The sequence below is a fragment of the Colletotrichum fioriniae genome (assembly GCF_027942845.1).
Source record: "Colletotrichum fioriniae strain IMI 355084 chromosome Unknown scaffold_2, whole genome shotgun sequence".
Classification (NCBI taxonomy): domain Eukaryota; kingdom Fungi; phylum Ascomycota; class Sordariomycetes; order Glomerellales; family Glomerellaceae; genus Colletotrichum; species Colletotrichum fioriniae.
Window position 1 is genome coordinate 1881064 of NW_027076838.1, and position 27179 is coordinate 1908242.

At 54.1% G+C, this 27179-nt stretch overlaps 6 protein-coding genes across 6 annotated transcripts; 3 read left to right on the forward strand and 3 right to left on the reverse strand.

Annotated features, from left to right (window-relative positions):
- Positions 1–619: 619 nt before the first annotated feature.
- On the forward strand, positions 620–2913 carry N0V96_002326 (uncharacterized protein; the record flags this gene model as incomplete). The annotated part of the gene is made up of 3 exons (XM_065756491.1): positions 620–1560; positions 1616–2302; positions 2355–2913. 3 exons carry the CDS (start codon positions 620–622, stop codon positions 2911–2913), a joined length of 2187 nt encoding a protein of 728 aa, XP_065614860.1.
- A 1248-nt stretch (positions 2914–4161) lies between these two features.
- On the forward strand, positions 4162–5347 carry TVP38 (Tlg2-vesicle protein; the record flags this gene model as incomplete). The annotated part of the gene is made up of 2 exons (XM_053187635.2): positions 4162–4799; positions 4882–5347. The coding sequence occupies 2 exons, from the start codon at positions 4162–4164 to the stop codon at positions 5345–5347; spliced, it is 1104 nt and encodes a 367-aa protein (XP_053055139.2).
- A 507-nt stretch (positions 5348–5854) lies between these two features.
- N0V96_002328 (uncharacterized protein) lies at positions 5855–7712 on the reverse strand (the record flags this gene model as incomplete). Its single annotated transcript, XM_053187634.2, has 2 exons — positions 5855–7354; positions 7590–7712. The coding sequence occupies 2 exons, from the start codon at positions 7710–7712 to the stop codon at positions 5855–5857; spliced, it is 1623 nt and encodes a 540-aa protein (XP_053055138.2).
- Positions 7713–8978: 1266 nt separating this feature from the next.
- Positions 8979–10171, forward strand: N0V96_002329 (uncharacterized protein; the record flags this gene model as incomplete). Its single annotated transcript, XM_065756492.1, has 3 exons — positions 8979–8998; positions 9108–9478; positions 9540–10171. 3 exons carry the CDS (start codon positions 8979–8981, stop codon positions 10169–10171), a joined length of 1023 nt encoding a protein of 340 aa, XP_065614861.1.
- A 48-nt stretch (positions 10172–10219) lies between these two features.
- Positions 10220–12085, reverse strand: N0V96_002330 (uncharacterized protein; the record flags this gene model as incomplete). Its single annotated transcript, XM_065756493.1, has 5 exons — positions 10220–10416; positions 10480–10537; positions 10599–10611; positions 10740–11677; positions 11789–12085. The coding sequence occupies 5 exons, from the start codon at positions 12083–12085 to the stop codon at positions 10220–10222; spliced, it is 1503 nt and encodes a 500-aa protein (XP_065614862.1).
- A 4048-nt stretch (positions 12086–16133) lies between these two features.
- On the reverse strand, positions 16134–19570 carry N0V96_002331 (uncharacterized protein; the record flags this gene model as incomplete). The annotated part of the gene is made up of 12 exons (XM_065756494.1): positions 16134–16171; positions 16255–16360; positions 16411–16495; positions 16550–16654; positions 16712–16939; positions 16986–17429; positions 17493–17720; positions 17773–17876; positions 17998–18459; positions 18518–18700; positions 18752–19017; positions 19105–19570. 12 exons carry the CDS (start codon positions 19568–19570, stop codon positions 16134–16136), a joined length of 2715 nt encoding a protein of 904 aa, XP_065614863.1.
- Positions 19571–27179: the final 7609 nt, after the last annotated feature.

Consider the following 27179-nt stretch of genomic DNA (forward strand, 5'->3'; position numbering starts at 1 on the left):
TGTCTCGCTTCTACCTTAGCCTTTCAACGGCTGGCAACAAAGGCTCAGTTTGCGAGCAACCCAAGTCCATCCAAAAGAGGAAGCCTCTTTTCTTTCGCGTACCTTATGCCCGTAATACCGACCGCTTCGTTCAATAGCAAGCTCGAGACGATCCCCCCTCTGCCCCTGGCTCCGAAACCATGTGACGGAACCATCGAATACCGCCCACCAACTTCGCTCCCATCGCCAACTCGTTCGCGTTTCTTCGAACACTCTTCCAAGTACACACAAGACTTCAGCGTATCCTGTTTCTAGTTGTTCTGACTTTGCACTGGCGGACAGGACGGCTCGTCCACCCTCGAACTCAACCCCCACGGCCATCCGCGAAGGCTGACATCCGACTTCAACTCCCACCTAAGCCCTGCCTGACGCCGCCGCAACCGCTGCTTTTGCACTCCCGCCGTCAGCCTTACGTAGTAGTCGCTCCGCTTCAACCCAAGACCGAATACCATCTATAGACGCGCCGTTACGGTCTCGGCTCCAACCATTACACACGCACGCAATACATTACTCTTGACGCACCTTTGCTGCCTCTATCTGCTATACGCAGGCCTGCGTATCGGCCTCAAACCGCGCAAACATGGTTTCCGACGAGCACTACGAGATCTGCCTACCGATTCTCCAGGATGCCACCCTCGAGGACGAAGACAAGACGGACAAGCTAGAAGATCTCCTGCGAAACCAGACGACTCTGAATGGCTCCTCACTAGATAATGCGATCCTGGATGTCCTATGGCGGTACCGTGACGGAGGTGGACTGGCGGCCTCCCCTCCCCCTATCCGTCAGACTATCTTGCGGCGACCATCACCTGCATCATGGCGCGGAAATGCCACTCCTCTCTCTGGCTCGCCCAGGCTTGGAGTCAGCCCTTTGGCCCCTGCAGGCTTTGTTCCGTCCTTTACTCCATCTTTCACGAGAACGAAATCGTCTGCGGCTTCTCCCTTCTCCTCTCCGAGACCCTCTCCGAGACTCGCATTTGCGACACCCGCCATACCCAATAGCCCGAACTTGAACGCATATGAGTTCGCAAACGACAGGTCACCTTCTCATGAAACTTTTGGCGACTATCAGACGGAAAACGTGGAGTGGCTTGTCGCCGATGATGCTATCAGCGTCACATCATCTGTCGGAACCTCAAGTGGTCTGAATGCTGCTGCCCCTGAGTTTTCCTCCATGTCGTCACAGCAAGCTGACATGTCTCCATATGACATGCTGCGTTCAATACTCGGCCGGACGCGAACCGATGAGGAGATTGAAGCAGCTCTTGCCCTCCATGGCTACGACCTAAGTGCAACGATTGCATCAATCATGGAAAGTCAGGCGCAAGAAAACGGATATAGCACCTCGCAGCCCGACGACAATAAGGTGTCTCTGATAGGAAAGGCGCTTGCTGCAGAAGGACGGCCCAGTACCCCAGCTGGACAAAGGTCGGGCGTCATCTGCAAATTCTACATGTCCACGGGACAATGTTTAAGGGCAGATTGCAGATTCAGTCATGACTTGAGCAATCATTTGTGCAAGTTAGTATATTCTACTCCAGCTTTGAGTACAGTTTCAGCTAATATGCCTTCCAAGATACTGGGTAATGGGCAATTGTCTAGCTGGCGAAACTTGCATATTCTCTCATGACCCAGCGCATCTGATGAACAAGCTGGCGCTGGACGGCGCCAGTACTCCGCCAACAAAGCAGGCCAACTTGTCCGATCTGAACTTGTTCCCAGCACTTCCACCCGGCACGCCTGATCACATTGGCAGTTATAGCGGAAGCCCTGGTGTTACAATCGGGCTTACGCCCCCACCCGGCCTGAAGCCGTTCTACGCGAGTGACAGCCCTCGGTCTAGATCTCGCCCAGGAAGCCGACACCAGCAAGCGAGGGAACTTGTGGCTCCGTCGCTGGACGATGCAGACGCGTTCCCTACTCTAGGCTCTGCTGCGGCGAAGCAAGGCAAGAAACACCACGGGAAAAGGGGTGGACACGGCCACAATCATAAGGAAAATTACGCACCAAACTCTCTCGCTGAAATCGTCAAGATGTCGCCGTCTCCAGGGCCAGCTTTGCTCCGCCAAGATATCAAAAAGATTGGACGAAATGGAAGCTCAACCAATATTCGGAACGGGGAAAACAGCGCGGCAGCACAGGCGATCCAGAATCCGAAACACATTCCGTGGCTAGAAACCGGCGAAAGAGCCAACAAGGCCTACCTCAAAGCTCGACAAGAAGCTATTAAGCACGGCGGTCTCAGGAATAAGTTCCTCCAGAGGTAAGACCAGCAATGTCTCGATGATATTTCGCTAGGCTGACCAGTAAACCAGCGCTGCTCAAGCATGGAACCGGAACGATGCTAGGGCTGCCAAAGCTCTGAGTCTACGAGGCCAGAGCGAGAACGACCTGATGCGGAAGGCACATCGGGAAGCAGCGCGCGAGCTCTATGAGGAACGCAACAGAGGCATTGCGAACAGTTCCGAGATATATGTAGACCTACATGGACTTCACCCTGAAGAAGCCGTGGAATACCTTGAGCGGGTTCTGATGGAGAACGGCAAGGAGACCCGACCGATTTACGCCATTACCGGTACCGGTCACCACAGTAAGAACGGCAAGGACAAGGTCGGCAAGGCGATTCGTAACTTCTTGAACGAGTGGAGGTACGCTTACCGCGAATTCTCCGTCCCTGGAGATCGCAACAATATGGGCGGCATCTTGGGCATCGATGCTCGAAGCTACGACAAGTCGTTGGCGCGTGAAGGAACGTCGAGTGCAGACGACAGTAAAGAGGAGGTTGATATCTTGAGTCAGGGTGTGGAGATTGGGGACGGCAAAGTCAGGATGCTTGTTAGGGATCCTCCGAAGGGGCCTAGTGGGCGGCGATGACAACCGGCTTTCTAGAAGGGATGAAAAGACAATAAAGTAGAAAGAACCGCAAGTAGAAAATGTCAACAAGACGCTCCAGGAAGCGAACTCCTCTATCAACATTATCTTGAGGCCCTGGCGTGTACAGTGATGTGTTGTTGCCGATGACGACGGTGGAAGTAAAGCCGCGTCTAGGTAAGATTGGGCGGGTATCCGTACCTTACGGTAGGTTGAGTTCATGCAGGGAAGAAGCACAAGGAGCTTTCCAGCTCGAGTGGAGCCCTTACGAATGTTGGAGAGCGCCAGACAATGGCTGGTCAGTCGGCAGGCAGACCGACGTGGACGGGCGGGATGCACAGCGGCTGCCATTTTGGGACGTGCGAGTGCCTTATGCATCGAACCCCCTGTATGCCATGCAATTGAAACCGTTCACAGGAAACATGAGACACTCTCATTGCGTTTTCCCATGAAACGGGCTCTTTAGGTAATGCTCTGTAAACGTCGTCATCAGGAACGGTAGCAAGCCTCGATGTTCCAAGTCTGAGTTTTTTTCCTTGCGTAAGTTCACGTACTTTGGGTTCTTTCCATGGCCCTTCTTCTATACGTGTATCCGTACGTTCTGGGGCAACTAAAATAAGGTACGTCGCACTAGGGCATTTCCAATGACCCTGGAGAACCCCGGTCATTTTTGGCCAGGTAGCAGCCCGCCCGCATTGACGGGCCCGGCGATCCATGGAAGTTAACCGCGGACCTTGCGTATGTCTCTAGGTGTGGCTTGGGACACTTTGGTTAGGCAGCTTACCTCATCGCGTTCGGTGTGTGAGGTCAGCTCCTTCGACATTGCGACGCATTCTCCTCCCTCATCACTATTCACTGTTTCCCATTTCTGTCTGTACTTTTATCAAAGATTGGTCCTTTTTTCGAGATGGCCCCAGAAAATTTCGAGTGATTCAGTTATAATTCTAACTGCGAAAAGAGACGAACTACGGTAAACGAGTGTGCAATCGACTGCTCGAAGCCCCGCGAATAGCTTCCTGTATCCGGAGCCTCCGGGGCCCCAAAAGCCACCATACTTCCAACTGCCTCTGCCTCCTCAGGTCCCCGATTCACTACCTACGATGCCGGCCGACTACGAATCAGCAGCGAGGGCGCTCTCCCTCTCGCCGAACCCCCCGTCCTCCCTCCGAAGCCCACGCCGACGTCCGCCCGCCGTGGATCCGCAATATCGGCGGCAACTCGTCCTCCTCGAGAACGACAACCACCCGCCGCATGTCCGCGGCACGCTTCGGCCGCGGGGGCCAATCCGGCTCCAGGCGAACCACGGCGCTATCGGGCGTGAACCGCGCGGTGCGCTCCGCCGTCAAGGCCGGCAACCGCCTCTGGAGCATGTACCTCGGCCTCAGCCCCGTCCAGCGCGTGGCCGTCGCCGCGTTCCTCCTCGTCGTCAACGTCCTGGGTCTTCTATTTCTCATCTACTCGCACGCAATCTTCAAGTGGCTGGCGCCCGTGTCGCAAAAGTGGCGCGCGCTGCCGTTCGGCTGGCTCATCATCTGGGCCTTCACCTTCATGACGGCCTTCCCGCCCATGATTGGCTACAGCACGGCCATCTCGGTGTCGGGCTTCGTCTACGGGTTCCCGCTGGGCTACCCCATCGTTGCGACGGCCACGGTCGCGGGCAGCCTGACGGCGTTCTACACGAGCAGGGGCATCTTTAGCGGTTACGTGCACAAGCTCGTCGGGCAGGATCACCGGTTCATCGCGCTGGGCCAGGTGCTGAGGAAGGACGGAATTGGCATGCTGACGGCGGTGCGCTTCTGTCCGCTGCCGTATAGCTTGTCCAACGGGTTCCTGTCCACGATCCCTTCCATCAAGCCTTGGATGTTTGCTGTCTCGACCGCCCTTGCCAGGTAAGCACAGCAAGGACCTAATTATTGTGTCTTAGCCTCACTTCCCCGAGCTCTAGCACAACTAACAGAAGATTCCCAATAGTCCAAAGCTTCTCGTTCACGTCTTCATCGGCAGCCGCCTCGCCCTCATCGCCGAAAAGGGAGACGAGATGACGGCCGGCGGTAAGGCGATCAACTACATCTCCATGATCCTCGGTGGCCTCGTCGGCCTCGTCGTCGGCTGGCTCATTTACCAACGTACCATGGCCCGCGCTGCCGAGCTGGCCCTGGAACAGGCCGAGACCGAAGGCGGTCTCGTGCCCGGCCAGGACGCACCCGACTATTCGGATGTTGAGGCCGGCCTCGTGGACCCGGAGGATGTAGCGGCGCTCATGGACGATGACGATATTTCGTTGTGGGCGCGTGAGGCTGATGAGGAAGGCGGGTATCATGATGACGATGACGATGAAAACGAAGGCAGCGGGCAGAAAATCGGGCGTGAGGGTCCCGTGAATCCGTTTGATGATGAACACAACGGAAAGGGGGTCGGGTTCAAGGATTCGGATTAAGGCGTTTTTTGTTTCTAAAACGGACAGCAACGGCCCTGTAGACTTAGACTTGGTGTGGCACTAGATACTGCTTCTAGACATCAAACACGACTGAAATATTCCAGGACAAAATGACGACCAGAAAGATAATGCCCAGGGCAACGTAAGGGAAAGCACATATTGAGTAGCAATAGTATTCTCGTGATATCAATGTCTCATTTCTGGTCTTGTGTGGTATCATATGGACGAGTTCTGTCTGCTTTTCCTCCTGCGTCCATTCATACCATTTCCCTCCTCTCGGCCTCGTCAATCTGTACATCAAGCTCGTGCAGTACACCGTGGGATGTAGCTGGAATAAGGAAAGTCCACGAAGATGGACGAGGAAAACTAGCTCTGCATTAAAGGTCACATCCCAACGCCTTCGCTTAAAACAGACGAACGCCGCCCTTTCCCGAAAATAGAAAACCGTGTGTGAAAAACGGAAAATGGAGAGAAACAAAGATTAGAAGGCGTCATGAGCTCAGACCACTATTGCCTCCCCTGGAAGTGTTGCATGAACTGGATCGCCTGCTCGATGGGATAGCCGATGAATACTGGACCAGTAAAGACCATCTGTGGCACGCCATTCGGCGTAAACTGCTTGTTCGCGTCGAGAGGTGGGTTGATGAAGGTCGGTTGTTGAGGGGGGGCGCTGTAAGACGGCTGCGGCTTCACAGGCGTCGATGGTAGTTCGATAGGTTGAGGATCCGATTCGGGGTGGACAAAGGTTTGATCGCCGGTATTTGGCGGAGGCGACGCGAAGCCCATTGCAGCAAGTTGAGCGTGATCGAAAGGGCATTTTCCTGCAGGCTTCGGCGGCGATACATCCTCGCCTATCTCGTTTGACATGAGCTTTGGAGCTGGTGTAGGAGACACAGGTTGGGCCTCTTCACGAGCGGCTGCCATCGCTGCCATCTTCGTATGATCGAAGGGGCATTTGCCAGTCTTTGGCGCTGGTGTTTCTTCGCCTTCAGAACCAGATGGCATAAAGACGGGTGCTGGAGGAGGTGAAAGGGGACGCTCTTCGTCTCCCATACCATGAGGCTCATAGATTGGGACTGAAATGCCCCATGGACGGCTAGGAGACTCGCCCACCCGAACCTCTTTGAGCGTGCGGTCGAAGTGGCTCTGTCGGGCCTCATCTGCATCTTCGGGCTCCGGCTGAGACTGCTCAGCATCTTCTACCGTCGTGTCTGTGACAGCCTTTGCCCAGTTGTGAACCCTCTCATTTGAGGCCCGTTCGATTTCTTCCTGCTCCTGCTGTGACTCTGGCAACATTGGCTGATGTAGTGCACTAAGCCCCTGAATCATGTTCACCAGATTGCCGTATTTCGCGTCCAGCTTCTTGATTTGCACCTCATTCTTTTGGTATCTTCTCACACAGACCTCGTGGCTGCGAGGCAACTCGTGCTTGTGTGTCTCGACGTAATGTGCAATCTCTTCTGGGGAGTGTTGGTCTAGGTAGCGAATCGGACATTTGGCGGGGGAATCGGCAGCGCCGGGAGCAGGCGTTGATGTTGATTCCTCGAACATGGCGGCACAGATAGGGTCCGTAGAGTGGTGCGGAGTAGGGTCCTGGGAGCCCTTCTCGGCGCTATGCGCTTCGCCATCGCCCTCGCCTGCGCTGTCCGCCTTCTGGGAAGAGAAAGGGCATTCCAAAGGCCCCTTCTTCCCCTCGATTGTGAAGTCTTGCTCGAGCACGGTAGACATGGAAGTTCCGGTCTGTGCCTCACGAGATGAAGTCTCTCTGCTAGAGTCGCTCGTCTTACTCGTTTCGCCGATTGACGTAAGCTGCTGGGCAACGCGCCGGCCGTCTCGGATGATGAGAGCAATCTGATTTCGGGTGTCCAGCTTATTGCGCTTCGGTAGCGGTACGGGGTTGGCGTCTTCTAGCGATGGATTCGCGAGTTCAGGCGGCAGCTGTAACTTTGCCAATACTTCGGAGATTTCGGGGGCAGCAGGAGCATGTTTGTCGGCCAAGTACTGGTACTGTGAAGGTCGGCCGATTAGCGAGAGTTACCACCGAGGCTGGCCTGGAGACGAAAGTGATGGGGAGTTGCAAAATTGCAAAGTCAGAAAATGGTAAAAGGAATCAGTCTTCGCCCCTTGTGGAAGGAGCTCTTGATCTAGAGCTAAGGTTGTTCATCATGTTGGAGGTGGTGAGGAGAGTGTCGCAAAGCAGTGGCTCTGCTGACAAACCCCTGCGCGTTTCGTTTCAACTCACCTGCTCGTGGGCGAATCTGAGCTTGTGCTCCAGGATCGTCTTCCTGTCCGTCAGGATCTGGACCTCATCGGCGAGAGCGTTGAAGGATTCAACAAGCGTCGTAGTTAGATGTATGTAATTCATCCCACTGTTGGTGGCTTCGCGCTCGGAACATGTGGAATGGGGCATGAAGTGGCGGGAAGAGAAGGTATTCGATGTTTGGGTGGATGGGGAGACTTTCCTTTGGCAGCCCATCGTGCACCAGGCGCTTCCCCAAGTTGGGACTTGGTAGGTTCGCTAGAGAGACGGCGCGCGTGGAGTCCGACCCAGGTTTTACCGAGCCGAGCACCTTCGGATCGTACGCGGGGGTTGATGTCATTGGTGGATTGTCACCCGGAATCGGAGCTGAGCTTATGTAAGGAATCTAGAACATCGCTACCTCCAAGAAAGTGAAAGTGAGGCAAGAAAGGGGAGTTGAGAAGAGAGTCCTGCCCGGCAACGGATGGCCCGCAATATAGTCACCATGCTTACTTCTTTTCACTTGCGAATTTTATTGCACATCCAGCCTTGAGTAATTGCATCGTGCGATTTTTTTTGCGGGACTTGGGGTAGTCCTCATATCTCGATGTGTTACCAGTTGAATTCGGTCCTTCTGCTCGAAATCGCTGAAGATTCTTGTACCTTATAACCTGCTGAACGATAAATAACTCTTCTTTCTAGCCAACTTCAAGAATACATAATCAGTTACATTTGCATATTTTCATGACTCTGATAATGATTAAGTAAGTACGTCTTCGATACATATCTTGACCCGGAATCGTTTCCAACTTGTGAGTGGATTTAAATTCTCGAAAGTGAAAAGCCGAAGAGTTGAGTGATGGAATCCTCTCCCTGAGGATGCGCTTCCTGACTTGCAATGCTCACAGTGTCACACTGTGACATGCCCTGTTGCCCAACTGAGAAGGTGCGACATCTCATGGCACTTTATCTTGCACCACCATCTAGGCGGGGTTCTCAAGGTCCTCATGCTTTCGTAGTTGCCAACATCAAGTACAGTGTTCTTTTTTAAGCAGTCTGCTCTGCAATTTTCCTACTTTCCTGTGCAGTCACCAAGCCTTCATTTTACCACCACCGGCTCAACATGGCTTCCAAAATAATTAGTGCGGCGAAACTTCTCAGCAAGAGATCGCATGTCATCCCAGGTAATTCTCCCTGTAGGATCGTTTAAAGATCAGCACTGATCAAACGACAGGCCAATTCCTCGTGTCTGAACTCTTTTTTTGAGGTCCCAAAGGACTACAGCAACCAAGCCTCGGGCGTTCTTCAATTGTTTGGCAGAAGTGTCACCAAGCACGAGAGGCCTATAGTCCCTCCCACCGAAAGTGAGAAGAAGCAGGCAGAGCAGAAACCATGGATGGTGTTTCTGCAGGGTGGGCCAGGGTTTGGTAACCCAGAGCCTCAGGACAGTCCTATCACTCGCACTGCCTTAGATCGAGGGTACCAGGTCCTGTTCTTGGACTATCGAGGAGTTGGACTTAGCTCTCCCGTCTCCGCTGCTACCTTAGCCCTCGAGGGCAATGCTCAGAAGCAAGCCGATCACCTCAAACTACTTCGCCAAGACAACATCGTCAACGACCTCGAAGCCGTTAGAGCCTATCTCACTAAGGACTTCCCGGAAGAAAAGAAAAAGTGGTCCCTCTTCGGTCAATCGTTTGGCGGTTTTGTGTCTCTCACTTACCTTTCGAGGTTCCCTCAAGGCCTTCGGGAAGTCTTCCTCACTGGCGGTCTCGCACCCGTCGGCAAGTCGCCTGAGCAGGTGTACGAGGCAACCTTCAAGAAGGTCCAGGAGAGAAACCAAGCCTACTACCAAAAGTATCCCGAGGACATCGAAGCCGTTCACCAGGTGGCTCGTTTCATACAGGAAAAGAAGCAGGTCAACCTCCCTGGCGGCGGGTATCTCACCATTCCAAGACTGCTCACTCTTGGCCTTGCCTTTGGTGCTCATGGGGGGGCTCGACTCGGTGCATTCGACCATTCTCAAGCTGAAGACGGACTTGGACCAGTTTGGCTTCTTCACGCGCGCGTCCCTGACGGACGTTGAGACGGCAACGTCCTTTGACAGCAACATCATCTATGCTATTCTGCACGAGGCAATCTACACTGATGGGCCGGGCTCTGTTTCCAACTGGGCAGCCTACAGAGTCGGCAAGTCCTGGGAGAAGTTCTCCTGGTTGGCAAAGGAACCCGCCATCTCCGAGTTTACGGCCCCGCCCCTCTACTTTTCGGGCGAGATGATCTTCCCCCTACACTTTGAGACATACCCGGAGTTGATTGAACTGCGCGAAGCCGCCGAGATTCTGGCCAAGTTTGACCAGTGGCCGGAGCTGTATGACCAAGAGAAGCTGCGCGAGAACACGGTGCCGGTGTACGCCGCCGGCTACATCGACGACATGTACGTCGACTATGAGTTCGCCAAGGACACGGCCGCGCTTGTCAAGGCCAAGGTGTACGAGACGAACCAGCTGTACCACTCCGCACTGCGCGCCAAGACGGAAGAGGTGATGAGGGAGCTTTTCAAGCTTCGTGACAACCCAATCGACTAGTTTGTACCTCTATTCATTCCTTCACGCATGTACATATCTAGAATCGCCTCAAATGGGTATCTTCGCAGCCGTCTTTTTCCAAAATCCACATCTCTTCTCTAGTTGTCCCAGGTCAGCAGTCGCGAACCCCTCCGGGTTGACGACCCATTCCTTGCTGTCCTTGAGGGGCGGTACACCAGCTTCCGTTGATGCCGACAGCTTGAGCGCATTCGGGTCGCCTGTTTGAAAGAAGGACGCAAACGCTCCTGGAGCAGCTAGTGTTAGTGATGGTGTTCTACGGTAAGCAGCTTGCAAGCTTGTGTACTCACCGGCATAGCCTTGGTAGCGGGCGGGATCCGTCTTTTGCACGGCGTTGACCTGATTCCACTGCGCACCTGTCAGTAATCTACCGACTAGATTTTTCTATGAAAAAGGCACCAGAACTCACCCAGACAGTATCACTAGCATGTTTGGACGGGTTGAGTGAGTACTCGCCCAACCAACCCCCCCCCTGGGCGCGGCACCCGAAAACCAAAACGCCGGACACGACAAAACGACGTCCCGGTAAATGAGCCCGGCTCGCACGTACGTCGTGTTATACGAGATTGTCTCCGTCGTGCCGGCAGCGGGATACAGCCTCTTGACGCCCTCGATCTCGCAGTCGCCAAAGCCGGGGAGGAATCCCCTCAGCCACTTGTCAAACGAGGCCTCGCTCGAGTTGAACGGCGGAGACCCGACGTCCGTCGTGCTCTGGAGCCCGCCGGGCAGGAAACTCTCGCCCTCGTGCGTGTTGTGCATCGCGAACGCCAGGTCCATGTTCACCCGTCCCGCGGCGGCAGCTTCGGAGAGCGGCTCCCGGAGGAACTCGCCGTCGATGACGGGCGACCATGTGAAGGACGACGTGTTTGTAACGTGCAAGCTCGAGATGGCGAGGCTGGCGTCCCGAATCGTCTGCACGTCCGCCTTCTTCAGGCAGGCCAGGCTGTCCTCGACGCCGGCGCACCCCGTGCGAGACGCGAGCTCGTCATAGAGGGCCTGCGCCTCGGGGCTGTCGTAGGCGTACGTCTTTGGCCAGAACGGGCTGCTGGCCATGGCCTTGCGGAAGAGCTTCTGCTCCCCTCCGCGGCCGAGGGCCTGCGCCAGCACGCTGCCGCCGCCTGCAGACTGGCCCCAGATGGTCACGTCGTCCGGGTCGCCGCCGAACTGCTTGACGTACTTTTTTGTCCACTTGAGCACGGCCTCCTGGTCCAGCAGGCCCGGGTTCAGGTCAGACTTGGGGTCAGCGGCGATCTGCTTCCCAGGGAGGAGGCCAAAGGCGTTTGTGCGGTAGTTTGGGTAAATGAACATCATGTCGGACGAGCTCGAGACGTTGAGGATCGGATAAGCCGAGGGCGGGATGCTGAAGTAGGCCGAGCCCTGGATGAAGCCGCCGCCATAAAAGGTGACAACGACGGGCTTCAGCGGTTGGTCTTGCGTCCAGGGCCGGGAGTAGAGGCCGAGGTACAGACAATCTTCGGAGCCGTTGACCTACAAATGCGCCCAGGATTCAGTCAGCCCAACTTCTTTTTCTTTGTTATCTTAACCCTCACTCAACAGCCATGAAACCATACGAGATGAAGAGAGTAAAGAACAACATACCGTCCGCTGAGGGCACATATCAAACGGCTGGCTAGAGTCATACACAACACCGTCGACCGCCGCGGGGGGCTGCGGACCCCGGAACCGGTTCTCCCCCACGGGAGGCGCCGCGTAGGGAATCTTCTGCCAGTACGAGATGTTATACTGGTCCGAGTAGGCGCCCTGGAAGTTGCCGTAGTCGAGCTCGGCCAGGAGGTGATTCTGCTCCGCCTGCGCCTGCAGAGCGGGGCCGGAGGTCCTAAAGGCCGCCGTCAACGCCGTGATCACCGTCGCTACGGTTCCTGAGATGGGCGCCATTGCGGTCCACGATCGTCGGGGAGAGGGGGTGATCTTCCTTTCGGCGAAGGGGGCGGTTTTCAAAGGGGAAGGGAAGAGTTAACTTCGATGAGGCGGCGGACTCGACTCGACTCGGCTATCACGAGGCTTCAGCAGCAACGCCGGAAACGAACTGGATGGACTCTTACTGACGATGGTGGCTGGAAGACGATTATTATACCCATGTAGAGTCAGTTCGCCCCCCGTTGCAACCGATGGCCGCCCCCATGGGGCGACTGAGAAGGAGTAGGGGGGTTCAGCCAATGGATGCAGGTAATAATGTAATCGACCTTGTCTAATCTACACTAGTTCACATTTCCACCATACATCCGCCGCCCGGGAGCAGAGCACCAATTCGGGGCTTGTTCCGGACGAAAGCATCGCGAACAAACCAAGAAGCAGAAAGAATGTAGAAGCTGTCATTGTGCTTTGCTTGTGCCTGGGTCGGTCCAGGTCGTGTGTGGGGTAGCTAGCGCCGATGGTGGGGTCTCTCGCTCGCCCAGCTTGCGCGGACAAGGTTTCCCCTCTTGATAAAGTTGTTTTTCAAGTGGCTCCCCCCGGGAGCTGCGGAGCTTCGAGCAGCGCTGGAAAGCCTGTGAACAGTGTTCTCCCCCAGAATCCGAATCAGCGACTTTCGAGAAAATAAAAAGCTGGGGTGACGGGGGTGGGTTGGGGTTCGTTCGGGGTGCTGGGCTCGCACCGCTCGGTATTTCTGCTCAATCATGCCCCGAAAGTATTTGTATGGATGGCAGATTCGACGATGCAATTTCTCCGCCGCAACCATTTACTTTTCTTTCTACTTGTGTAGATCAAATGGCATCAATGACTCTCTTACCCTCCGCTTCTACTGACTAATTTGACACTCGCGGGGCGGCGCGGAAGCGACGGCTAGAGTCTGTTCTAATTTCATGATGCAACAAAACCTACCTTATTCTGTCAACCACAATTGACCGATCACTTTACCCTGCCGCCTCGGTCCCGAACGCAACGCAGCGCAGCGCGCCGAACTGGGCTGCTGGCATGGAAAAAGGTCACATGGGCCAAAGGCCTACATGGATTTTGGTTCGATCGGATAAATGGGACGCGCCTGTGTTTTATTTCAGTAGTTTCTCTCCTCGCTTTCATCCAAATGATGGGGTAAATTTTCTCTCAACAATGAGGGACCCGTCGCCGTGGGACAAAGGCTCCCGAACATGGGGCTCCATCGAACAGAGTTTCTTTCGCCTTGACCACTTGACCACCCATGTACCAAGCAATGTCTTCGCTTTCCTCCTTTTGCCAACAACATACGGATACAAACGCCTAATACCTAGTCATATCGACGACGTTTCCCTGCCTCCATGTGCCGCCATGTTCATTTCCTCCTCTTTGTTGAATAAAACAACTATGACAGACAATCTCTCTAGGGCAGACTCCCTTAAAGAAAAGCCGTGCCTTACCCTGACCACTTAAACACCAAACGGCCCTGGATGCCAATGATGCGGCGGCGGAGGCGGCGGAGGCCGCATATGAGGATGCATGGGCGGCGCAACCGGCCACATAGGCATGACGTGAGGGTGCGTCGCCCGTTCCATGGACGGCAGCGCCCTACTGCCTAGATCCTCCTCTCTTCGAATCGCTGTCTCGCGGAGCATAAGAGCCGCAACTTCTGGATGCCCAATCAGAAATTCCGACGTAAACTGCGGCGCTCGTTGCCAGAGCAGAGGCTGCAAGAAGCCAACGCGCGCAAAGATCATTCTCAACAATGGGTCAGATTCAGGAACGCCGGCGTAGAGCTTCGAACAAAGCTGCAACACAACCGACTGCGCTGCATCAGGCCCGGCGGATTCGAGCATGTCAATGCAGTGACGCTGAATCGCAGTTTTGAAGTCATCCATGAGGAATTTATTGGCGACAATGTACACCTCCAGACTTAGCTCGTATGTGAGCAGGAAAGTCCGCATGTCTTCGCCTCGTATACGGTCACCGTCCGCATACTCGTCGTTGGCAGAGACTGGCAAACCTACCGAGGGCGTGGACTCTGGCGGTGTGATAACTTGCTGTCGGCTACGGCGTCGGCTGTGTGGCTGTAAGCCTATGGGCCGCACTGGTGGCATAGGATTGATAATGTGCGGCGGAAGGTGGCCCGGAATCGGCCTCGCGCGACCAACGCCACAGTTCCAGCATGGCGGTCCGATGGTTGTGGTGCAGCGCGGACATCTGCAATCTGGGCGGTGTGCGCCTGGCTGTTTCCGGTTCATGCGGTCCCATTGCCGCTCCCGCCGCCGTTGCCGGCGCTGCGCCCGGATTCGACTTCTGGCACTGGCGTCACTGGCCTCCGACGATGACACCTCCGATTCCGACTCGCTTCGGTAGCCAGAGTCTTGTGCTTTCCCTCGTTCTGATGCCTGGACGGCCAGTGCTGATGCTGCTGGCTTGATAGGAACAAAGCTTCTTTGGTAGAGGAAGGCGACGAGAAAGTGGAAAATGGCCGGATCCTCTTCTGGAAAGTCCATGGATTGCGCCTCAGCTTCTCTGAAATCTCCGCAAAGAGCTTTTCGGAAATATTCCGTCGCTAGCAAAATGTCCCTGTGTACATGGAAAATCTCTTGATTCGGCGCTCGTCCAACTCGCAAGGGGACGATGGTCGAACTGTATCGACCGTCTGCTGAACTGAGCCACAAATCTTCCCTCGGGTTAAGATCATCTATCCGTTTGTTTTCTTCGTGTGTCTGATCGATGACAACAACGTCAGGGAAATCGGTCGGTCCTGCTCTCATAACATCGCCCAGAGTTCGAACGGCACCATCTGCATCAGCACTGCTCCCGCCAGCACTGTGGGCATGGCTTCGAGTGGACATTTCGCAATGCAGTCAGTGTACGTGTACGACGCTGAATCAGTTCGACTCTGTAGGAACTGTTGCGAGGTTGGACCTCACGATATTTTTTGGTGAGCTGCAACAGGTGATCAGAAGAGGTAATGGACAAGTCGAGTCAAAGAACCGCAAGAAAACGAAAACAAGAAGAAGAGAGAAGGACATGAGCGCATTTCGGAGACAAGGAACGACCGCTTCATATAGCTTAGACTTGTACCAGACCGAGGTCAGGCAGCCACACCCACAGCTATATGCAAAAGTCGAACAAGACGGATGAGGGTGGGTAGCTCGGTGGGCGGTGGCTGTCAGACCTTTGTTGGTCGCGAGCCTTCTGGGCGCGACCACCAACTACCTATGGCGAGGCGCATCTCGGTCACTAGAGGCCCGCCGGACAAGACCCTTTCGGGACAGAGTCAGATTCTTTGCTTTTCCCGTCTCCCCTGCTGTGTAACTCGCGCATGAGCCGTTGTGTTGTCGCATAGAAGAATCGATTGCATGTCAGGTATCACCCAGGATTGGCGCTGGGTTTGCCATTCCTAGGTATTCCTCGATCGGTTGTGGCTCTATTTCTCTAGCGAACATTCCCGGGAATGCCACCCACCTCGGTCTGCTTTCCATGCACTCCGTCGCCGTGGGTGTCTAGGACCTAGGTCAGTCGTGGTGTGGATGCCTGCCTGGACCTATGCGCAGCTCCGGAACGGGACGCAGGCAAATGCAGCACCGTACTGCGGGTGCCATGTGATGAGCCCGAGTTGCGTTTGGTTGTCTTGCACCGTTGCACCTTTTTTTCGTGTTGGTTGCTGTCGGCCTACGGCTTTGTTCCAAAATCGCGGCTAGTCAGACCACTGAGAAGCCACGGGAGCCCAGAGTAGCGGTGGGAGCGGACCTCCATCACACGCACTTGTCGCGTTAATATCCGGCCCTGCGAATGCGGTGGGAGGGGCTACCATCCGACGCAATGCAGGTTGAGCATCCTCGTCACCAATTATTGGCGGATGTGCGGCGGCATGCATGCGCATCTATTGCGGGAGGTAGTAAAAAGAGCCTATGAGCACCATAGCCAGCTGCCCGGGTACGATGTACTAGCTTCGCAACGGCCGCCGTGCTACCAAGCTGCGAGTAAAGAGCGTGCTGTCGTCCGCTCCAACCGTTGTCAACGACCTCCGACATGTTGGTCATTCTTCCTCGTAGACTTCCTGTTGCATTTGAATACCTGTACGCACGCATAGTCAGCTGCTGTGCCAGCCCGACTCACATTCCACCAACGGCGCCGATATGTCTCTCGGTTTGACTTACGCCACAGTCGGTTGGCCGAGTCCGAGATGACCCTGGCCTTAGCCATGAGTTTTTCTTCGTATTTGATACTTTCCTGCTCCTTGATACGCAGTTTACTTGGTTGAGCCTGTCAAATAATGAGTTTGTTATCAATCTTGAGCTCCGTCGCCTGCTTACCTGCATTAGAATTGGCAGAAGCTCATTGGGATCAGCATTTGCGATGGCCGCAATGCTGCGAAACCCGTTCTCCCAAAAGACTCTACTGTTCCACAAAGTTAGACAAAATACCGATCCGTTGCCCGGTCGCGCAACTCACGCTGTCCGGCTCTTCACAAAAGTAATCTTTGCCAAGGCCAACAAGTCGGCTTTTGCCCCAGCCCTTAAACGGTCTGAAAAGTGATCTAATGCAGCGGACATAACGCTGGCCGATGCGATTAGTGATTGATCTACTACCTGTGCGGCAAGTAGTTCGACTTACCCCCAATCCATGTATTCGCAAAATTTGATCATCCCAGCCGCAAACCCATTGCAAGATTGGGATAGCGTTTGAACAGCACCTCGCGGGACATCGTACTTTCGCGCCACAACGTGGATGGGCATCTCGTTACACAGGTCTCGTAATTGAAAGGCCATGTAAAACCGACGGTGTACACGAACTATCTCTTTTTCCTCGGCAGTCGTTTCTTTAAGTGCACTACCCTGCGCCCTGATCACGGTTAGCGACATCGGAAAAAGGGGCCAGGGGTACCTACAGCCGGTTGATCACAGCACGCTTGAGCCCAAGGAAACCGAGAACTCTGTGTCCACTTTCATCCATATTATCCATCTCGTTCCTGAAAACTTGCCAGTTGATGCTGGTGCCAGAGTCCTGGACAGGTGTAAAAGTGTAAAGGATGTGCATCTCTCCATCCATAACAAATGCTTGAAGCGCCCTTTCCAGTTCCTTGTGGATGAAGACACCATCGTCAGGGTCCAATGCAGAGGCTACAATGGCCCTCCCAAGTTTTGTCGGCTGGTAGTTTTCGCAGTCGTCCACGGACACAAAGCCCATGTTCGTCAGATTTCTGAGGCTGACCTCTACGCAGTCTTGGAGGGACTCCAGGGGCCCAAAGTGGCTCAACAAAGTCTTTGTTATATATTCGTCCAGCGCATCTCGGCTCGTTGCTAATCGTATGGCAATGACTTCTAAAAGTGCTCTGTATATTAGCACGGTTGTTAGCAGAATGAATGCTACTGTGCATCTATGCCGAAACCCTGACCTTTGGATCCGCTTCTTGTCCGTCATCAAACCGCTTGTGATGTGTGGCATCTCGGCGTGCATTAAGTCGACAACCTGCTCAAGATCATCCTTCCGGCAGCATAGGTAGGTTTCTCCGACTTCGTCTTTTCCCTTGCGACCGGCACGTCCACGCATCTGTCTGAGCATCGATGGCCCAACAAAATCTCTTCCCATACGAGCATTGTGAAGAATTACTCGTCGTGCCGGTCTCAAATCTGTCAGCAAATCTACCCGCGGTTGTGACACACCACTAGACTTACAAGTTTATGCCAGCTGCTAAGCTGCATGTCGCTACACACACCTTGAGTGTCCCGGCATCGTATGCATTGGCGATTATGTCTCGTTCTTCAGTGGTAAGGCCAGCCTGCAACGTTTAGCCACTGATTCGATGACGCGACATGTAATGTAAACTAACATCTGAATATGATTGTGTTAGCTGCTAGGCTTGTAAATGTTTCCTGGTTGGACTTACGGTGAAATGCAACGCCCATAGGTACCGTCTCTTCCAGGACAGGATCGATACCCGTCCCGAGACTACGCAACTCGGCCATGACTTCAATCCTCTTCTCAACTAGGCCAGATTCAAGCTCGTCTAAAGTCGGCATGACTTTGGCAATCCAACGGGCGTCTGTTTCACAGCCGTAACGACTGCTGGCGAAGACCAAGGCTCCGTAGCCAGCCTTAGCAGTCTCGCTAGCAAGTGAAACAACAGCGTTGAGGACGGGATCTTGGAATTCCTTGTGGCCGGAAGGCTCAATACGTCTTGTGGCTCTTGTTCCAGTCTTTTGAGTGGCTGCATTAAGGTTCTTGGCCGTCTTCAGCAGCTCACTTGTCGTTGTCGCTGGGTACACATTACCCTCGTAAACGAGATGTTCCTCTATTGGTACTGGGCGATAGCGCGTTTCATACGAATGAGCTCCCAGCCATGTAGCCAAGAGACTAATGTTCTAAGATGTCGTGTTACAATGTGCTATGATGGAGAATCTACAACAAGATCGCACCCACAGACATGGTAGCGCTCATGCCGACGATTTGCACCGGCTGAGGCAGGGTGAGCAACTTTGTGCCCATCAACTCCATCAGATATCCGCGATGGTCATCGTCGATCATGTGCAGTTCGTCGAGGACAACTGACTTCAATTGCTTGATGGTGCAATCATCTATCGCCGTATTGACAAGTGCGTTGGCCTTTCGGGTCAAAGTTAGCTAAATCCAAGGCGTAGGGCGTACGCTTCCCACCTTCTCTATGGTGCACACGCCGATGTCAAAGTCGGACCAAGTAGGCTTAATCTTGCTCCCCCCAAAGAACCCAATGACCCTGATCGTGTCTTCGTCTGCTCGCCGCCTCCATATGCGTTTTTCGTCGTCAATGTCATCTTTGGGTTTCATCACGCCCTGGACGATGTTTCGAAGCCAACGGACCTTTTCCTGTACGAGGGCGACATAGGGTAGAACCAAGAGAACTTTGGCATTCTTTTCCTCGAGCACCCTCTTGAGCATCAAAACTGTCGTCTAGTCAGTCTTGCGTCAGCCAGAATGATGGGCGAACTTGCCGTCAGCCACGAGAGATTTTCCGCCTCCAGTCGGAGCACTATAGACAAGGTTTCTTTCGCCAGCGAGAAGCCCCGGTCCGCGGAGACATGCTTTTTGCCATGGGTACATTATTTTGATACCTAGGCTGTAGAAGTTCCGGACCAAGGAGCGAGGAAGTCCATAATACGGATGGGCAAGAGCGAGCAACGGATCCGAGGATGACGAAGGCGTGGACTGGAATTCTCTTCGTTGCGTGTATTCAGATGGACCTTGAGTAGCCGCTGGGCTCAGTGAGATTATCGGGCTCGCTGTAAGCTTTGGGGGGCCAGGAGGTAAACTCGACGCTCTCTGCACCAGCGAGGTGTGCCGAGGCAAGATTGTCGGTTTCGGTGCGGTAGGATGAGCTGATTCAGCACGAGGTCGTTTCTGCCCAGCAATTGTGGTTGTCACAGTGTGATATGCCCGGCCTTGCTCCTCGGCAACCTCGACGGATGTTTTGTGCCATATGCCGTTATTGGTGGCCATTGTGAAGCAAGATAGTACCAAAAGTCAGGATGCAATCCATGGAAACGGGGCAAATCCAAATTTGCAGTCAGATGAAAAAGCCAAGACTGCAAAAGGAAGAACAGAAAATTGAAATGGAACGGGGTCCCAGTATCAGACTTGAATGTTGTTGTGCATGGGATTGCACCGGCAGGCGGCTACTGCCTGCTGGTGATGCAACACTTGTTACTAAAAATTGGGGAAAGCGCGTCCTGCAGAACGTGTGGAAGGCAGCAGCAGGGATGGCCCGCTTCCACTGGACCACGCGAAATCATGTGTTGGATTGTGAGGTGGTGCATTGCGTTGGTTACCTCAGCATGAGCACCATGATGGAAGACGGCCGGTGTGTATCGAGGTACCTCATGTGCCGCCCGAAATTTAACCACCAGGTGGAAGTCGACGGGAGCTTCTGGATTCGGCCGGCTGACGGGGTCGTGAGTACGTACTATGCACCGGCCAGACCGCCCCCACTTGAGGCCGAGCCACACTTCACACACCCCGTCTGGTGGAGTACCACTGGCGACCTACGTGGCTGACTACCTTACCCCATGGACCAGACGTGGTGGCACTGACCTTCCATCGCTGTTGCAGAAATCTGTTGGAATCGGGGCCGACTAAGTAGTAAGGGACAGGACTAGATAACCTTGAGCCGATGGGGTCTGCGGGCTGCCCCAAGTGAGATTTCCATTTTGAGGGGACAACAAGTTCGCTTGGCGCTGGGGGGTGCTTGTCTGAGTTGTAAGAGAAGAAACCGGACGGGATGGGATCGGGGGGGACAGAGAGAAGATGGAAGTCTAGTCTCTGTTCGACAGCTATTGGCAAGAGACATAAACCCGCTGTCGAAAAGACAAAGGGCAGGGCGGGACAGAATAGCCCCTCAGCGTGCGTTGAGGGCAAGGGGATCCGGTTCCTTTGTAAGAGGCACCAGACAGGTGGCCAGCCGCAACCATCAGGAACCCGAACTACACCGCAGAACAATTCGCGTGGGCGAAGGATGATCCAGGTTCCAGGGCAAGTAGTATTGGAGCATTGGAACCATACGGTAAGGATTATACATAGTAAGGTAAGGTAGGGAATGGAAAGTATCGGGGTGGTCCCCAATGCCTGGCTTTGGTGAGGAACAAGACCCTGTCACAATACAGGGATCACCACTTTGGCCCCACACATTTCTTAACGCTCCGTCATGGCCTGCCACCACCAGTGATCACGACCCCATCTGTTTTCCAATGACGAAGATGGTCAGCCAGAACGGCTCCCCTCCTTCGATGACCAACACTGTCGCCGACGTAGAGTGAGACTATTCGTCAACCCGACGGATATCAATGAGCTCAAGCCTGCCTCTAGTGGCAGCTCAATGACTGCGTCGAAGATTGTCACCTCGGTCAGGCCTATCCCGCGTCTTGGCCTTCATCTTGTACCTTTTCCCACATCGATACAGCCAGTTGCATCCTTACAGCCAGAAGCAGGCTGTCTACTATCCGCACATCAGCTGGAACATACTTTGTGAATGTCACGCTTGGAGCACCAGCTTCGAGGGCAGACATATGCTGCGTAGGGATCAGTTCCGGCACAGGCCCAGCCAGCTTCGAGGTCCAACATGACAATTCCAGTCGGGGCGTCGATGACTCGGCGCAGGGCGTATGGTTATTGGTCCGATCGGGAGAGCGGTTGCCTCGTGTGCCTTGATGCGCTACCGCTGGCAGTTAATTGAATGTCGAATCTTCATTATAAAACTATCGCGCTCCTCCGCTGCCTAAGTTGCATACGCAGTGTTCCCCTTAGGTTCCAATCGATGAAACGAGTCGGGGTTCAAAGCAGCGCATGACTGGGAGGCCGGTAGATTAGGAGTAATTGGAAATGGCCGGGAATGCGCTTGTTGCTGGTCAGCGATCGGCCCCTGGCAACATGTGGCATGTGGTGCCCTTCCTTTTTCCCTCTCAAGTGCGGCGTGCCGGACCAACCGACAAATGCGGTCAATCTCATCTGGTTTTTCTGACGTCCCCCGTCTGCCGCTGGCGGGCTTCTGCACCACGGATCGCGAAAGCCATTGCGTTCAGATAATATCCAGTCGACAGAAGCAATCTGGGTAGCCCCCATGATTTCGGCGAATCCAATCCTCTCCATGTTATATGTCCCCTTGACAGCACTCGTGAAAAGTTGCGCACCATGCTGAAACGTAGGCACTAGGTTGACTCGTGGACAAACTGGTTGTGTTTCTTAGCAAAGCTAACCACACGTAGCTAAGGGTAAGATTCGATATCGTGGACATTGCTGAGAAACCCAGCAAATAGAATGGCTGCATATCCCCATTGCCAGAAAGAGAAAGAGCGAGCAAGGACATCCGATGGCGACAAAAGGGGCAAATGGATCTTGGGCTCGTAAGAAGAAAGACGTGGCTCAATCGTCGTTCGGCTCCAGGGCTGTACAATCAAGGCTCAGATTGGAGCCAGCTGCTTATACGCCTTATGGGCGTCCACGCCCGTTGTCGATTGCACACCATGGAGAACTCCTCACCTCATTAGTCGCGCTCGCCGAGGCTGGCCCCCCATTTGTTTCGCGCGATGCGGTCGCTGCCGCCGATGGCTTGCGGCGCGGTCGTGGCCCAAGCTGTGGGAGCACCAACTTCACTCTGCAGTACCTTTGCTGGCGACAGACATTTCTGCCCTTTTGTTTCCCTCATCAGAGAACACTGGTTTGAAGGCCCCGGCACCAATTGTGCAAAGCCTTCAAAACAAGTATCTTGGAGGTGAGCGAACATGAGAAAAGGCACCTATGGGTCTCTCATCATCGTTGGGATAAGGTACGTTCAAGCTGTCTTAGGTAAGGTAGTGCCGCAACTCCTGGAATGGTAGAGGAAAGATACGTACCTTCTAGTCGTCTGCCAGCGGTCCCTTGCGGCTCCACTCCGACGTCCAAGGCGGTACGTATCCGTTGGGATACATGACCATGTACGCACTCCGTACCTGTCTCTCCACGACGCCTTAAACCTCAGCGCGCTGAGTCTCCGTGCCAGGAGGGAATGGGTCGAGCTGGCTCGTGGTTTGAACTTTGAAACACATCGTAGTATTGTTTGCGCTGATGTGTCTTCAAACCGGACGGTGGCCAGAAACGTCAACAGAATATTGCACTCGCCTAGGAACAAATCCGGGATTGCGGGAACGGGAACCAGTGTGCCTCGATCTCATCTGTACTCCTCAAGTACTTTGTGTGGTGGTGCGCGCGCCTTGCCTCGGAAGCTGGGCGGGCAACGGTCGGCATCTGACTGCTCTGTTGATGCAGCTCTCGCTCTGCTGGTTGAAACTATCGCTCTTTATCTCTCATTGCCTCTCAGGGACTGGAAACTTGGTTGAGTGGCTTGAGCGAGCCATTTCATATGGGAACCTTACAGCGTCCTGTCGATGTTAGTAGACTATAGCTCATAGCGTAGGTTTCGCAAGAAGCTAGAGACCCATACAAACATGGTCGAGGCCCCAGGCTGATCTGCCACAACGTGCCGTATTCGCACAACTCACGTGTAAGAATACATGGCGGTTCATTCCGCAGAACAGAAATTATCAGGAAGATATTGACTATGTGGAAGTGTATCCATCAGAAGCATCAACGGTGTCTTCACTTGGCTGGGTTTACGACCGGTGTCGGGACTAGTAAATGACAGAAACCCAGATTGCATGCCAGGCGAACTGGCACACGATGGGATAATCCGCCGAGAGGTGAAGTTCGGATTAAGAAAAGGGTGAGGGTGGCAAAGGAAGGGTGCTCAATACCGACAGCGGGGGGGGCATTGGAAGCGTTGCCGTGATAACCTCCGGAATTTGTTACCCCCATGTCGTGCATATAAGTTTGACAGGCCTTTGATGCACATAACCAAGCTCAGTGCGAAAATCGTAGTAGGGAATAGCGGATCAATCAATACGGTCGGTCTATTGTCCGAAGTCATGCTATGACTGATTGGAAAGGGAAAGAAAATTGGATAATGGGGGGGTAAGAAAAAGAGTACCAACTAAGGGAAGACAGCATACGTATGAAGATGGGTGTCATTAACGAGGCACCGTCCCATCCGGTTGGTGTACAGGTCCAGTTGAGCCAGAAGTGACCACCACCTCATGCAGACACCGTTTTGTGGAGAAGACAGCCTTCTAATGTAGGGCGACGATCGGCCGACCTGGAGCGATGTGCGAATACAGACATAAGTGGCTAGGAAAGCAGAAATAGGGCCGGTAGAATAAGGCGTCTATTTGAGGAAAAGCGAAAAAGAGGGAGAACGCAGGCGCCAGACGGTGAGAGCAGGAGGTGCTCTTGATTTGATATTGGGGTGGGCGGCCAAGAGCCACTGAGTATCCCAGGAGGTGGGATGGAAATGGAACCGACACACATGGATGATGACGGGGGTATGGACGACATCTCGTGGGCACATCCCTACGTGGTAGGGAGCCCTTCGTTTCCACAGGGTTGGACAAGCCGGGGGTGCAACGGACCTAGGAAAGGCATCGAAGGAAGAAGTAGGCGAGTCGTTGACCTGTCGAACATGAGCAGCAGCCTTCAATCAGCAAGCAACAAGTAAGGTAAAGGAGACACGGCGACTTCAATAGTCAATGCTGTCAGTCCCTATTAAGGCATCGTCGCTTCCGCCCAGGTTCGCATCTGCATTCCTCTGCTATGCTCTTTGTCACTAGATGAGTAGCATGAAAGATACCGCGATGGCTCTTCAAATCAAGATGCCTTCCTGATTTGGCTGGATGATGCCGGACGACGTTTGAGGCGTAAAGCAAATGAGGTGACATAAGAGTCAAGGAGGAAAGACTGTCGATATCCCGAACAGATTCAAAAGGCAGGCGCGACTGGGAATGAGAATCAAGCAGGCATGCAGGAAAGCAGGAAGGAAAACTGGTTGGCTGGGAAAGGCGGGCGATGTCAAAACTTGCAAGGGAAAGTGCCAAAACAGATGGCGAGATGGAGGGACAGACAGGATGGACATGGTACTGCTAGGTAACAATTGTGTGGTGAAAAAAAGACGGCCAAAAGTGACTTTCTCGCACCTCGCCATGAAATGCCCAGGCAGTCGCCTCGTGCCACGCTGCGCTGCGTGTCTGCCAAAGTACTCGTACTTCCATGCCAAGTACTGTGTGCGTAGAACCCCGACCCATACCCAGACCCAACGAGCCAGCTAGCCCCGGCCGGCCGGCTCTCTGAACGTCAACGTCGTCAATTTGACTTGGTCGTGGGAGAAGCCAATCGAAGAGGCCGATACCTCGAATCTGATGAGACCAAGTCGTTGGCGCAATTTGATGGCACAAGGTGCCAAATGAAATTTATTCAGAATTGATTCGGCAAGTCGGATAGCAAGAGATGTGGTCGGGGCAAGGTATCTGATGTCCGATGAAGGCAGGGTAGCGTATGCACGGAGAACGGGTACCAGCCAAGGTACGTCAATACCTTAGCTACCAAGCGAGCGAGCAAGTGAGCGGGACACGGAGAGACAGAGACATAGCTATTTTGCTAGTGTAGTTAGACAGGGACAGGAGACGGAGACCATAAGAAGAGAGAGAGAGAGAGCGAGAGCGCGCACGCGCAGAGGGACAAACGTCGCCTCATGCAGGTCTTGGGCATCGTCCACACACACTTTCGCTTTCTTTCTCACTCCCAATCTGTTTCTGTGTCTCTTTCTCCTTCTGTGGGATATTTCCTTGACAACCTTACCTTGAAGGTGCCGCACTCAATCGACGGAATCCCTCGTCTCTCTTCCCCTCTCTCCCTCCCTTGCGCACATACACTCGCGCGCACCTCTGCGGACGCGAACGAGTCTAACGTGTGACTTACTTTGAATGTGTTCGGGGCTAGACTCTTCAAACCGATCGAAGGAACAGATTGAAGAGCAAGAACCGCAGCAAAAGTAGGGTGACGATCTGATAGAAGGCAACGGGTAGCGAGATGGACGAGGGGCGTGCGGTTGGATTCTGCGGCGTTGGCAAGCCTGTGGTGAGGTGTGAGGTCGCCGGGCCCTTGCCCGGTCTTTGGTGCGAGAGTGATGACTGCGGGAGCGGGTACAGAGGTACAGAGTGGGTCCATCTGTATCATGCAGATGGTGGAGACGTATCGATACCAACTGACCAGGCACACTTCGTGTGTAGCCGCGAGTAGCATTCCCCGACCTGCAGCAGATCGATACCTCTCGCCTCCCACGCAGCCCCATCCATTCGCAAGAGAGAAAAAAAAAAAAAAGAGCGAGGGGGCCCTGCTGCTGCTGCTTTCTCTCGCTCCTGCTACTGTTGCTGCTGTTGCTTCTTTCCTGCTCCCGCTGCCGCCCTGCTGGCCCAGACGGGACTGGAGAGGCATTACTTTAGCTTACCTTTGCATTGGTCTGTCGGTACGCAGGTACGTATCCGTACATTTCCAGATTCCCATATGGAGCGCACACACACACTTTCCCTCTCTCTCTCTCTCCCTCCCCCCCATTCTCCCATATTAATCCTACATGTCCCATCAAAGTCCCTGGGCCCTTGCCCCGTGTGTGTGAGAGTACCTTGCCATAGATTAGCTGGGGAGAGTTACATACCCACCCGACTTCATTGCGGTGCGGCAGTGGGAGCCATCCATCGTAGCAGTCTCCGTAGCGGTAGCCCAGCTTTATGGGTGAGGCAAGACAAGGCAAGTCGCAAAGCCAGGTTAAGGTAGGAAGGGCAGGTAGGGTAATCTATCGGTAGACAAGTGGATGAGGTAAAGACGGATCAGGTGCAGGCCCGTCGGTGCTTGGTGCTTTTGCTTTGCTTTGCTTTCCTCTGCTGTGGTTGCTGGTCCTGGACATGGACCTGGACCTGGACGGGACTTGGTGCCATGCCGGCGCTGCTATGAAAGGTACACCGTACACCTACACACCTCAGAGCAAAAGGCAGGTACGGGGTCGGTCGACCTTCTTCGACGTTTCTTACCATTTTGCCTTCCGCTTGTCTGGACCTGGACCCATCTTCTTCTTCCCGTCTCCTTCCTTCCTTTCCACATCACTTCCTCCCTGGCCCATCTTGACCACCTTCACAAACACGCTCGATTTTGGCTTCCCAGCTGGCTCCATTGCTTCCATTGTCCCTGGTCGCGCGGAACCTTCGAACCTTCCTCGTCTGTTTCTTACCTACTGGGGTCCCAGCTTCTCACTCGCCCTTTCCTTTTCCATCGTCTCGTCTCTCACGCCCATATTCTCATTCATCTACACTACACACCTCACTCACCTCACTTCGCCTCACCTCACCCATCACCACTGCCCACCACTCTCAAACCCAGACGCACATTTCTACTTCTCCCACATTCATAATCCGAATCCCACACTCACCCGCGTCACTACCTCCGCGCGCCTTCTCTCCGCGACTTCCTTTTCTCGCCGATAGAGCTCCAAGCCTTTTACATATATCGTTCCTCCACAACTCGACACTGTCACCCACACATATCCATCTCCATCTCATGGGTTGCGTCTGGCTCACGGCCGCCTGCCTCGCCGGATAAGTAGACGTCGGGTTCCATCTGGCTCAGCCTATGGATCGGAGCCTCCGCCGCCTTGCAGACGAACTTCACCCTGTCGGCCCTCTTGCATCTCGTCACCCGC